The 14,280-nt window shown below is 45.9% G+C and overlaps 1 protein-coding gene across 1 annotated transcript; it reads left to right on the forward strand.

The window, feature by feature from the left end:
- Positions 1-1,977: 1,977 nt before the first annotated feature.
- Positions 1,978-13,975, forward strand: snw1 (SNW domain containing 1). Its single transcript, XM_031800565.1, has 13 exons — positions 1,978-2,186; positions 2,653-2,806; positions 3,115-3,276; positions 3,670-3,872; positions 5,305-5,409; positions 5,513-5,582; positions 7,984-8,049; positions 8,177-8,293; positions 8,499-8,643; positions 9,503-9,605; positions 10,122-10,239; positions 11,289-11,452; positions 13,037-13,975. The coding sequence occupies exons 1-13, from the start codon at positions 2,173-2,175 to the stop codon at positions 13,227-13,229; spliced, it is 1,614 nt and encodes a 537-aa protein (XP_031656425.1). The 5' UTR covers positions 1,978-2,172; the 3' UTR covers positions 13,230-13,975.
- Positions 13,976-14,280: the final 305 nt, after the last annotated feature.

Consider the following 14,280-nt stretch of genomic DNA (forward strand, 5'->3'; position numbering starts at 1 on the left):
GCATGGATTTCCATTCAGTGGGTCCCAGGATTATTAGAAAAAGCATGCAGGTTAACTGTTTCGAAGAGGCACTACTGCTATTTTGTTCTTTATTGTGTCTTCCTGTTGGTGAGCGGAGACCTAATGAAGTTATCCCGTCTGATCTGATGGGGTAATGCTGCGATGGATGTGAGCTGACAGGGTTGGGAGAAATCTGAGGATGAGTGACAAGAAGGTGAATGAGACAAGGCAGCATTTATCTTTTGGGTCATCAATGATTTCTGCCATTTCAATAGCATGTTTTTGACACTTTTGAGGCAGTGTACAAAGCTGAAACACCCCCAGATCATCACCGATCCTCCACCAAATTTCACAGTGGGTGCGAGACCTGGAGAGGCCTACAAGCCACAGTGTCTCGCACCCACAGTGATATTTTGTGGAGGATCGGTGAGGATCTGGGGGTGATTCAGCAAGCCTGGAATCGGGAAGATTTGTATTTGTGAAGGACACATGAATCAAGCCACTTACAAGGTTGTCCTGGAATTAAACTTGCTTCCTTCTGCTCTGACAATGTCCCCCCAACTCTGAGAATTGGTATTTCCAGCAGGACAATGCTCCATACCACACAGCCAGGTCAATCAAGGTGTGGATAGAGGACCCCCAGATCAAGCCCAATCTCCAGACCTGAACTCCATTGAAAACCTCTGGAATGTGATCAAGAGGAAGATGTTTGGTCACAAGACATCAAACAAAGCTGAGCTGCTTGAATTTTTGTGCCAGGAGTGACAAAGTCCCCCAACATCAATGTGAAAGACTGGTGGAGAGCATGCCAAGACACATGAAAGATTGAAAGCTGTGATTGTAAATCAGGGTTATTCCACCAAATATTGATTTCTGAACTCTTCCTAAGTTAGTAAAACATTAGTACTGTGTTGTTTGAAAATGAATAGTAACTTATTTTCTTGACATTATTCGAGGTCTGACAACACCATTTATCTTTTGTTATTTTGACCAATTGTCATTTTCTGCAAATAAATGCTCTAAATGACAATATTTCTATTTGGAATTTGTGAGAAATGTTGTCAGTAGTTTATAGAATAAAACAAAAATGTTAATTTTACCCAAACACATACCTATAAATCGTAAAACCAGAGAAACCGATCATGTTGCAGTGGTCTCTTCATTTTTTCCAGAGCTGTATATTTGTTACTCCTCAACTAAAACAATCTAGGTCGACCAACTGCTTAATGACCAAACAATCAACCAGTCATCTAAAACAATCTAGGTCGACCAACTGCTTAATGACCAAACAATCAACCAGTCAACTAAAACAATCTAGGTCGACCAACTGCTTAATGACCAAACAATCAACCAGTCATCTAAAACAATCTAGGTCGACCAACTGCTTAATGACCAAACAATCAACCAGTCATCTAAAACAATCTAGGTCGACCAACTGCTTAATGACCAAACAATCAACCAGTCAACTAAAACAATCTAGGTCGACCAACTGCTTAATGACCAAACAATCAACCAGTCAACTAAAACAATCTAGGTCGACCAACTGCTTAATGACCAAACAATCAACCAGTCAACTAAAACAATCTAGGTCGACCAACTGCTTAATGACCAAACAATCAACCAGTCATCTAAAACAATCTAGGTCGACCAACTGCTTAATGACCAAACAATCAACCAGTCAACTAAAACAATCTAGGTCGACCAACTGCTTAATGACCAAACAATCAGTCAACTAAAACAATCTAGGTCGACCAACTGCTTAATGACCAAACAATCAACCAGTCAACTAATTGTGGTTGGTCAATGCGGAGCTACACGGAGCTATACGGTGACCTCCAGATGGTTACACACTTTGGGAAGTGCACCGTGATGCAGTACCCACCACAAGACTCCGGAGGCTCCGCAATTGATTCACAACCCTACTACACGGTCTGATCAAGCATAAATTGGCTTTTTGTCACTCTAGATAAGTGGGTCTGCTAAATGACTAACATGTAAGAATGTCCTTTTTTTTTCATAGTCTTTTGAAATATGCGGGTAGATTCTGGACCGATCACCTCACATGCTAGAGAAGAAGTTACGTGTAGCTGCAATCTTATATCGCGAGATCCTGAACATTGTGGCGTTACCTACGTATGACGTCAGTCTGTGCGAGCAAGGGGAGATAAAAAAATGTCGCTTACGAGGTGAGTCGTGTGGCAAGGCCTTATTTATATTTTACTGAATGTACAACACCTTTAAATAATAAAATGGCATGTTAAGACATTATGTAAAGTTACTTACGTCTTACCCCCATATTATTTTTATGAAATCGATGTTTTGGTCGTTAGCATATAGTTAGCTGGGCTAACTCCTGGCCTAGTTGGCTAGCTAGCAAGCTAACTTTAGCTAACTGTTCTCTGGTGGTTTCTTGTCTTGGGGATTAGCTAGCTAGGTATTTGGTTTATCGGGGCCAGGTTTATTAGAAAATGTACATTGGCGTTACTAGTTGCGAACGCAACCATGTGTTGTGTCTCAACTTTCAAACTAGTACATGCATCGTACGCGAACGTTAGATAGCTAGCTAGCCTTGTTTACAGTCGAGATACCTGAATTGCGTACATACAATTTAATGGCGAAAGAAGATTGACAACTTTGTTTGTCTGCCTGCAGCTTTCTACCTGCGCCGACCCAGCTGTCTCAGGACCAGTTGGAGTCAGAGGAGAGAGCCCGGGCACAGAGGTCCCACTCCACCGCCCTGGTCTCCTCCCGCAGAGAACCCCCTCCCTACGGTTACAGGAAGAGCTGGGTGCCACGCTCTCTGGAGGTACTGATATTTACGCCATACCTAGTTTAATGAATTCAATGAGGCTGCGATTCTGTGTTAGCTATGAGTCGTCTTAAAAGGGACTCCATGTAAAGTGGAAGGGACGGTCAAAGCCTTACAAGAGTTTGCTATTGTTGGTGCTGTGTTAGATAGTACTCGGTCCAGAAAAAAAGAGGTAATGTGAGATTTTTCCTCGGTTTGTGTTTGGCTCCCCTGCGTTGTAGGACTTTGGAGATGGAGGTATATCTCCACACAGTCTCTTCCCCTTAGTCTCTGTTTGTTTGACTCTGCCTTGTTTTGTGTTGTAGGACTTTGGAGATGGCGGTGCCTTCCCTGAGATCCACGTGGCCCAGTTCCCTCTGGAGATGGGCAGGAAGAAAAAGACATCCAATGCCCTGGCAGTTCAGGTGGATGCTGAGGGCAAGATCAAATACGATGCCATCGCCAGACAGGGACAGGGCAAGGACAAGGTAAGAATATGATTAAATATCCAGCTTGGTCTAGCTAGATTTACAATGCAGTTGGACGTACAATACTTCATGTCGCAGACTCATCTGAGAATGTAAGGTCCATTTGATTTGGATTTATGCTGTGAGCCTCCATCGTTGTTGTCCTATAGTTACTAAAGCTGTGTCTTGCCCAGATCATGTGTTAAAATTAGTTTGTTTTTGTCACGCTGCTATACGTTTATCTTGTCCAGGTCGCAGTTGAAAACAAGTTGTCATTTACAACTGGCCTACCTGCTTAAATAAAGGTGAAATAAAAAAACGAGGGGCCACCATTTGAATAAATGCCCCCATAGAGAACCAGTGTAGAGTTCAGTTCATGTATGTTCCACTGTCTCCTCTGTTTTCCCTGTGCAGGTGATCTTCAGTAAGTACACAGACCTGCTTCCTAAGGAAGTGCTGAACGATGATGCTCCTGAGCTGCAGAAGCCCGACGAGGAGGCTGTCAAAGAGCTGACAGAGAAGACCCGCGATGCTCTGATGAAGCAGGTCTCACAGAAGATCGCTGCAGCCATGCCTGTGAGGGCAGCAGACAAACAGGCCCCTGCACAGTACATCAGGTATGGTTGTTCTCTGATGCACTATTAGTGACCATTTTATTGGGTATGCACATCTAGTATTGCCTCCAGAACAACCTGAATTCTCCAGGCAATGGATTCTACAAGGAGTGGCGTTCAAACGTTGCTCTATTGGGATCAAGGGACCTAACGTGTGCCAGGAAAACATTCCCCACGCCATTACACCGCCACGCCATGGGGCGGCAGGTAGCCTAGTGGTTAGAGCGTTGGACTTGTAAGATCGAATCCCCGAGCTGACAAGGTAAAAATCTGCCGTTCTGCCCCTGAACAAGGCAGTTAACCCACTGTTCCTAGGTCATCATTGAAAATAAGAATTTGTTCTTAACTGACATGCCTAGTTAAATAAAGGTAAAAATGAAAATGAATAAAAACACCAGCATGTACCGTTGACACCAAACAGGATGGGGCCATGGACTCATGCAGCTTATTTCAAATCCTGACTGCCATCCGCATGACGCAACAGGAACGGGCTTCGTCGATCCAGACAATGTTTTTCCACTCCTCAGTTGTCCAGTGTTGGTGATCACGTGCCCACTGGAGCCTCTTCTTCTTGTTTTTAACTGATCGGAGTGGAACCCGGTGTGGGCGTCTGCTGCAATAGTCCACCTGTTACAAGGACCGATGAGTTGTGCTTTCCGAAATGCAGTTCTGCACTCTACTGTTGTATTTAGCCGTTGTTTGTGGCCATTCTCCTTCGACCTCTCATCAACACGCTGTTTTTGAGCCACAGGCAAGCTAACAAGCTGCTGACTGGATGTTGTTTTTTTTGTTTGTTGCACTGTTCTCTGTAAACCCTGCACACTGTCGTTAATGAAAAGCCCAGGATGCCGGCCGTATCTAAGATAATGGATGTATTTATTTTATTTATTTTACCTTTTATTTAACCAGGCAAGTCAGTTAAGAACACATTCTTATTTTCAATGACGGCCTGGGAACAGTGGGTTAACTGCCTGTTCAGGGGCAGAACGACAGATTTGTACCTTGTCAGCTCGGGGGTTTGAACTCACAACCTTCCGGTTACTAGTCCAACGCTCTAACCACTAGGCTACGCTGCCGCCCCATGGATGTAGAGCTAACCATTTTTGTGATTGGGGGGGGGGGGGGTAGACTGGCCACAAACTGTACCTAATAAACTGGCCACTAAGTGTATATGATACAATGATGTAAAAATGTGTATGTATTTCTGCCCTACTGAAGAGTATAATACTATAGAAGAGTATAATACAACATTTTTCAGAAGCAATTTAGAAATCATCATTGTGGTCTGAACATTTGCGTACTTCCATGCAACATGTAGCCTAGACCGACATGTGTCCAGGACAGTCCCCATGAAACCTATCATTTATTCAAAGTGTTTGTGTGGTTTATTGAAAGGGGCCTGTAGATGCTGATACCTTGTGTGTTATTCCACCAGGTACACTCCTTCCCAGCAGGGTGTGGCCTTCAACTCCGGGGCCAAACAGAGGGTCATCCGTATGGTGGAGATGCAGAAGGACCCAATGGAGCCCCCACGCTTCAAGTAAGTACATTTGCATCATGGTATTCTTAAACAAAACGGATGCAGACTAGATGCCCCCACCCCCTTATTGTGTTAACTAAAATGACATGTTTGATTGTTTCAGGATCAACAAGAAGATTCCTCGTGGTCCTCCCTCCCCTCCTGCACCAGTCATGCACTCTCCCAGCAGAAAGGTACTGTTGGGGTTCAGACAAGGGGTGTGACGTTTGAACGAATTTGGAATCGTTAACGTTTCGGGAAAATAATCCCTAACTGAAAACCTTTTTTATTCATTTAGATAAAAATTATAATGACCAGGACAACATTTAAATGTAACAAATATATAACGCGAAAATACTACAGGTAGGCAATATGCATCTTTCAAATGATTCGCCACGGCTCTAAAGCGCCCCACACGTCATCGTCGTTAACAGGTGTAGAAATGGCAGATGGTGAGACAAAGAAGCAAAGACCTCTGGCAATACTTTAAGGTGATCAGATGCAAACTTTGCCAAGTGGAATTGAGCTCCAGTGGCAGAACAGGTGCTGGAAGGAAGGCAGAGTGAGACCCAACCCATTGCTGGCAGAACAGGTGCTGAACGGGAGGCAGAGTGAGACCCAACCCATTGCTGGCAGAACAGGTGCTGGAAGGAAGGCAGAGTGAGACCCAACCCATTGCTGGCAGAACAGGTGCTGAACGGGAGGCAGAGTGAGACCCAACCCGTTGCTGGCAGAACAGGTGCTGGGAGGGAGGCAGCGTGAGACCCAACCCGTTGCTGGTAGAACAGGTGCTGGAAGGAAGGCAGAGTGAGACCCAACCCGTTGCTGGCAGAACAGGTCCTGGGAGGGAGGCAGCATGAGACCCAACCCATTGCTGGCAGAACAGGTGCTGGAAGGAAGGCAGAGTGAGACCCAACCCATTGTTGGCAGCAGGGCGATGAGGGACGGAGTGAGAATCTTGGCGTTAACAACAGATTGAGTGGGTGGTGGACAGCATTAATACCATCGTTACTGAGTTGGTGGTGGACAGCATTAATACCATCGTTACTGAGTGGGTGGTGGACAGCAGTAATACCATCGTTACTGAGTTGGTGGTGGACAGCATTAATACCATCGTTACTGAGTGGGTGGTGGACAGCATTAATACCATCGTTACTGAGTTGGTGGTGGACCGCAGTAATACCATCGTTACTGAGTGGGTGGTGGACAGCATTAATACCATCGTTACTGAGTGGGTGGTGGACAGCAGTAATACCATCGTTACTGAGTGGGTGGTGGACAGCATTAATACCATCGTTACTGAGTGGGTGGTGGACAGCAGTAATACCATCGTTACTGAGTGGGTGGTGGACAGCAGTAATACCATCGTTACTGAGTGGGTGGTGGACAGCATTAATACCATCGTTACTGAGTGGGTGGTGGACCGCAGTAATACCATCGTTACTGAGTGGGTGGTGGACAGCAGTAATACCATCGTTACTGAGTGGGTGGTGGACAGCAGTAATACCATCGTTACTGAGTGGGTGGTGGACAGCATTAATACCATCGTTACTGAGTGGGTGGTGGACAGCAGTAATACCATCGTTACTGAGTGGGTGGTGGACAGCATTAATACCATCGTTACTGAGTGGGTGGTGGACAGCAGTAATACCATCGTTACTGAGTGGGTGGTGGACAGCATTAATACCATCGTTACTGAGTTGGTGGTGGACCGCAGTAATACCATCGTTACTGAGTGGGTGGTGGACAGCAGTAATACCATCGTTACTGAGTGGGTGGTGGACAGCAGTAATACCATCGTTACTGAGTGGGTGGTGGACAGCATTAATACCATCGTTACTGAGTGGGTGGTGGACAGCAGTAATACCATTGTTACTGAGTGGGTGGGGGGACAGTGGTAAGGTGGGTGCTGTCTAGCTGGTTGGTAACCATGACTTCAGTACATTGAACTGAGTACCGCCTAGCGGTTGTACGATGGACCATATCTGAATTGTGAATTCACGTCATTTTATGAAGATATTAAAAAGAAGTTGAATGAGAGAGAAAAGGGGCAGTTGAAATGTTTGTTGGGTAGCCTAGTGGTTAGAGCGTTGGACTAGTAACCGGAAGGTTGCATTTTCAAACCCCCGAGCACGGTACAAATCTGTCATTCTGCCCCTGAACAGGCAGTTAACCCACTGTTCCTAGGCCGTCACTGAAAATAAGAATTTGTTGTTAATTAACTGACTTGCCTAGTTAAATAAAGGTAAAATAAAAATCTGGAACCTTCTCCCTCTAGCTGTGTAAATGGGTTCATCTGGAACCTTCTCCCTCTAGCTGTGTAAATGGGTTCATCTGGAACCTTCTCCCTCTAGCTGTGTAAATGGGTTCATCTGGAACCTTCTCCCTCTAGCTGTGTAAATGGGTTCATCTGGAACCTTCTCCCTCTAGCTGTGTAAATGGGTTCATCTGGAACCTTCTCCCTCTAGCTGTGTAAATGGGTTCATCTGGAAACTTCTCCCTCTAGCTGTGTAAATGGGTTCATCTGGAACCTTCTCCCTCTAGCTGTGTAAATGTTGGACAAAGACGTGACGTGTTTTCTCTCGGTCCTTTCAGATGACTGTCAAGGAGCAACAGGAGTGGAAGATTCCCCCCTGTATTTCAAACTGGAAGAACGCAAAGGTACTGACTACCTCTGCTCCTTCCCTCTGCAGGCACTGGTGAATTCATGAGACATTTATCTTTGTTTGGGGCACAGAGCGATAACGTTGGAAGCCCATCTCCTGTGTTCTGTGATTGGTCTCCCTAGGGTTACACCATCCCACTGGACAAGCGTCTGGCTGCGGATGGTAGAGGACTGCAGACTGTTCACATCAACGAGAACTTTGCCAAACTGGCCGAGGCGCTCTACATTGCTGACCGAAAGGTAAACAGTCTGTGGGTTTGGATCCTGGTGTTCGTCCTGTGCCGTAGCAACTTCTCAGAGCCTCTGAAATAATGTTTTGGTTGTGAATGGTCTTATCTTTTTGTCCATTTCAAATCCAACTACACTTCTGTGTGATACGGATTTCCGAGTGATTCTGTCGCCATGAAAATACTATTCTGTGTTCTCTCTTTGTTGTTGTGTTTAGGCCAGAGAGGCTGTGGAAATGAGAGCCCAGGTGGAGAAGAAGATGGCCCAGAAAGAGAAGGAAAAGAAGGAGGAGAAGCTCAGAGAGCTGGCTCAGATGGCCCGAGACCGCAGGGCAGGGATCAAAGGTCACGGAGGGGACAAAGGTCAGTTCACCACCCTCTTCTTGCTTTAATTCTACCCTAACCACAGATCTAGGATCAGATCATCTGTTTATGATTTTGTGTTTTCCTGTACAAGGACTGCCCATGTGAAGAGTTGCAAAGTATCAACGTTTTGGTTATCATGATCACAAATCCCTAATAAGTACATTTGAAATGAAATATACTGACGGTGTTTAACCAAATGCAGCATTCAGAAACACTTTCTGAGTCTTGACCAAGTAGCTATGTGCATGCAGAGGGAGGACTAGACTCCGCTGTCGTTTGTGAGTGAGCCTCCTGGTAACCCCCTTGCTCCCTCTCTCCCCCTGCACTGTCCCACTCTCTCATTCCCTGTTTCTGCTCCCTCTCTCCCCCTGCACTGTCCCACTCTCTCATTCCCTGTTTCTGCTCCCTCTCTCCCCCTGCACTGTCCCACTCTCTCATTCCCTGTTTCTGCTCCCTCTCTCCCCCGGCACTGTCCCACTCTCTCATTCCCTGTTTCTGCTCCCTCTCTCCCCCTGCACTGTCCCACTCTCTCATTCCCTGTTTCTGCTCCCTCTCTCCCCCTGCACTGTCCCACTCTCTCATTCCCTGTTTCTTCTCCCTCTCTCCCCCTGCACTGTCCCACTCTCTCATTCCCTGTTTCTTCTCCCTCTCTCCCCCTGCACTGTCCCACTCTCTCATTCCCTGTTTCTTCTCCCTCTCTCCCCCTGCACTGTCCCACTCTCTCATTCCCTGTTTCTGCTCCCTCTCTCCCCCGGCACTGTCCCACTCTCTCATTCCCTGTTTCTTCTCCCTCTCTCATCACCTGTTTCTTCTCCATCTGTATTTCTCCCTCCTCCCTCCGTCTCTCCTGTGGCAGGTGGAGAGGACGGTGAGGCCAGAGAGCGTGACGAGATCCGTCATGACAGGAGGAAAGAGAGACAGCACGACAGGAACATCTCCAGAGCCGCCCCTGATAAGAGGTACAATCATTTTTAACAACGCAACACACAAACATACACACGCCATTACATACACACACCATTGCTCCAGTCACACACCCGACACACTGACTTTACACACACACAGCGGAATCATTCATGTTGTGTAAGAAACGTTGAATGAATGCAGCTCACCACAGCAGCACCCAGCCCTGACCCCTTGTCTGTCTGCTACGACTGCAGGGAGACAACGGGGGGGGGGGGGGGGGGGGGGGGGGACACCAACAGCGACTACTTAACCTTTCCGTCGCGTCTGCTGGACGTGATTATCTGCAGATTTGTAGAGATTGGGCATGATGAAGTTATGGGACCGTAATGTACCCTGGTGTTATAGTGTGTGTGGTTTGGAGCAGAGACTAATTCCACACAGAGCTAGAGTTTGGGTGCGCTAGGTTTAAGCTCGCAGGCTACCTTCCATTGTAGTACTTTTAAATTAATGTATCCTGTTGTCTGTCTCCTTCCTCCTCAACTGTCTGTCTGGTGTGTTTCCATCGTCAGGTCGAAGCTGCAGAGAGACCAGGACAGAGATGTCAGTGAGCTGATCGCTCTGGGCCAGCCCAACCCTAGAGCCTCCAACGAGGCTCAGTACGACCAGAGACTGTTTAACCAGAGCAAGGTGAGATGGAGCGCGCACACACACACACACACACACACACTAGTGATGCGCAGGTTGACCCATAACCTGCCGTCCCCACGGTTATATCCACAGGCGGGTGGGGTTAGGGTCATGAAATATTGTATGGCTGAAGGAAGGAAGGTAGAATGAAGACAAAACAATACGGTAACACATTCATTCATCTATCATTCTTGTGCATTTTATATCTATAGGCTACATTGAGGTTTTTCTTTCATTATTTTAGTCTGTCTGGCGTTAGTGTGTAATCCTAGGCTTTAGGGCCTAACGGGACTTGTGCCAAATACGCACACATGCTTTTGGGATCGGGCAGAAGAAGCTTTAGTCGAACCACAGAGGGGGGGGGGGGGGGGGGGACGGACAATATTAGAGTTTTATTCAATAAGAGGAAACTGTGAAATGGAGAGTTGAACATAAAGAGAAGAGAGGTGCAGAAAAGTAATGTTTGTGAAACAGGATGATGGCAGTGCTGTCTGGGCTATAACTATGTTAATGTTATGGCTATGTTATAACTATGTTGTGTGTGTGTGATGATTGTGAGGCGCTATACAAATTAGACAGTCACCAGATGGGCACTTCAAATGGGCCTATGACACATCAAGAGAACTGTAGCCTACTGTTCAGATGGGTTGAATGGAAACTAAAATCTGGACTCTGACTGTAGCTCTGTAAACTCTCACATAGCCTCAACATCAACTCCTGCTGAATTAAGCATTTCATGCAGTAAAATGATACAACAAATGTGGGCTACATTTTGACTGGGGAACAGGATGGAGAAATATGATTTACTCCTGTCAGCATTCTTGAGAAAAAGTGAATGTGCAGTTAGGGACCGTCTGTAAAAGTTGATCTTTATCAAGTATTAGTATTTCAACCATTTAAAATATGGATCCAAGCAGAACTGAAATTTTATCATAAACAAGTTGGGTTGTTTTCACTGGTTTTTATTTCCTTACAGCCGGTCAAACTAATTTAGTTTGGACATTTTGCACAGAAAATCTTACATACTTTTTTATGACCCCCCCCCCCAGGGTATGGACAGTGGTTTTGCAGGTGGGGAGGATGAGATGTACAACGTGTACGACCAGCCGTTCAGGAGAGGCAGCGATATGGCCCAGAACATCTACAGGCCCACCAAGAGCTCTGACAAGGACATGTATGGGGACGACCTGGACACACTCATGCAGAGCAGCAAGTACGCAAGGCCTTCTGTATTTATGATATACTTTACTTTTTATTTAACTAAGCAAGTCAGTTAAGGACAAATTCTTATTTTCAATAATGACAGCCTAGGAACAGTGGGTTAACTGCCTGTTCATAGGCAGAACGACAGATTTTGTACCTTGTCAGCTCAGGGACTTGAACTTGCAACCTTTCGGTTACTAGTCCAACGCTCGAACCACTAGGCTACCCTGCCGCCATATATACACACACATATGTACAAGGACATGTCTTGAAATGACTGGGGCATCTAGCTGGGCGATATGACCAAAAATCCATATCGCGGTAAATGACCTGAATTGATGAGGTAACGATAAGTTTAACATTTAGGTTTTATTAGGATCCACATTAGCTGACACATTGGTGACAGCTAGTGTTACTGGAGTCCAACACCATAACCTAACAGACTAAATACAATTACATACAATTAAAAACATGAACATGTAGTGTGTTTGTGCATCTTTCAGTATCACATACATGTCAGTACAGACACACGACGAGTAGGCCACGCGTCAGTACAGACACACAACGGGTAGGCCACGCGTCAGTACAGACACACGACGAGTAGGCCACGCGTCAGTACAGACACACGACGGGTAGGCCACGCGTCAGTACAGACACACAACGAGTAGGCCACGCGTCAGTACAGACACACGACGAGTAGGCCACGCGTCAGTACAGACACACGACGAGTAGGCCACGCGTCAGTACAGACACACAACGAGTAGGCCACGCGTCAGTACAGACACACAACGAGTAGGCCACGCGTCAGTACAGACACACAACGAGTAGGCCACGCGTCAGTACAGACACACGCCGAGTAGGCCACGCGTCAGTACAGACACACGACGAGTAGGCCACGCGTCAGTACAGACACACGACGAGTAGGCCACGCGTCAGTACAGACACAGGACGAGTAGGTCACGCGTCAGTACAGACACACGACGGGTAGGCCACGCGTCGGTGCAGACACACAACGAGTAGGCCACGCGTCAGTAAAGTGTGTATACCAGAGCAGAATGTCTGTACTTCATCTGCAGAATCCCTACCCTGATGTCCACAGCGTCTCCTCAGACAGTCTACCTTAGTTTCACTGGCTGCTTTATGTGATTGGTTTCTCTACTGGGCTACAGATAACAGGTCACTTTAACAGGGACTGATGGTGGAATGTGATACGAGCTATAGGTTGATAAACCCTATTATGGAACAGTCTATCAGTGGTAAATTCAACCTGCCCTTATTATGTTTGAAATATGGAGACATTAGACCTTTGAAAGTTAAATGGAAAACACTTCAAAGGATGAATTGTTTAATGTATTTATTTACTCAGCACTGCACTTCATATGGGTCTACCAAGTCTGTCCTCTGTACAACCAACCATGTTTGAGGAATGTTTTTGAGTGAACACTATCTATTTCCAAATGATTCAACTTCCCGTACCTCTGTCCCCTCCCATCTACACCCCAGGGTTGTAGGCAACTTAAAAGAACTTAGAATCCTCCTCGACGACAGCACATTTTTTGCCCGGCGCTAATGCAACCGATTCCTCCCCTTCCAGGTTTGTTCCGGACCGTGAGTTCTCTGGTACGGACCACGGTCCTCGTCGTGACGGCCCTGTCCAGTTTGAGGAGGATCCGTTCGGTCTGGACAAGTTTTTAGAGGAGGCGAAGCAACATGGCGGCTCCAAGAGACCCTCCACCAGTAGAGGCTCCAAGGACTACGACCACGACAAGAAACGCAGGAAGGAGTGAGAGGACGGAGCAAGAGACCCAGTCTGGTGGGATGGGAGGGTAGCGTTCAGTAGGCACAAAAATGGCTGCGACTGTTTTTGAAACAAGTTTCCACCTGAGACGACAAGTCTGATAGTGGGGTAGCGTTCATTTTGGCACAAAATCTCCAAAAACATTTGAAAAGTAGGAGTTGCCATTTTAGCGTGTTTTAGTTAATTTTCCTTTGTTTTAAACTTTGACACAGTGTTCTGCTTTTGTGCCCACTGAATACGACCCAGGGGTTTTTTTGGAGGGGGGGGGGGTTGGGTCAGGGCCTTGGCTGGGACAGTACAGACATCCGTTTGTCTCGTCTGTTGTTTGGCTGAAACCCCAAGGAACTAGCAGGGATTGTTCTTCACATCTATGTTGACGATGACCTTTTTTTTTCTATTTTCTTTACACCATCCCTTAAACTTCACATGGAACAGAGTCTCGCCTGTAAAGTGTTTTTAAAGGAAAGCCCCCTAGTTGTATTAAGCAATGTTATTATGACTTGTTTTGTTAAATTATCTTTGATCTAGCAGCATTCCTGTGATTTGAGTTTGAATTCCGATCTTACGTGATCTAGTCTATTGTATCTTGATAATAATTACACAAACTCTGTTACGGCTGGGATAGTGTAACCCTACTCTGTTAACACTGAATACACTTCAACTAGTGGATTGAACGTGTCTCGTATTTTTTTTTTTTAGGTTTGTGCTAATAAACATAAAACCAGTGTGATTCTACAGTGCTATCCAATTTTATTTGTCACATGCTTTGTAAAACCACAGGTGTAGACTAACAGTGAAATGCTTACTTTCAGACCCTTCTCAACAATGTAGAGAAAAAGATTTTAAAGATTTAATAACACAATGAATAAATACACAGGGTACCAGTACTGAGTCAATGTGCAGAGGTACGAGGTAATGGAGGTAGATACAGTGCCTTCAAAAGTACCTATTTTGTTGCATTTACAACCTAATTTAAATGTAATGGAATGGACGTACACAAAATAGTCCAAATGGGTGAAGTCAAATGGGAAAAAAATGAC

The sequence above is a fragment of the Oncorhynchus kisutch genome, linkage group LG21 (assembly GCF_002021735.2).
Source record: "Oncorhynchus kisutch isolate 150728-3 linkage group LG21, Okis_V2, whole genome shotgun sequence".
In the NCBI taxonomy this organism is placed as follows: Eukaryota; Metazoa; Chordata; class Actinopteri; order Salmoniformes; family Salmonidae; genus Oncorhynchus; species Oncorhynchus kisutch.

Coding starts and splice junctions, on each gene's coding strand:
- snw1 (XM_031800565.1), top strand. Junction 3,873..5,304: donor GCCCCTGCACAGTACATCAG/GTATGGTTGTTC, acceptor TTATTCCACCAG/GTACACTCCTTCCCAGCAGG. Junction 5,410..5,512: donor ATGGAGCCCCCACGCTTCAA/GTAAGTACATTT, acceptor TGATTGTTTCAG/GATCAACAAGAAGATTCCTC.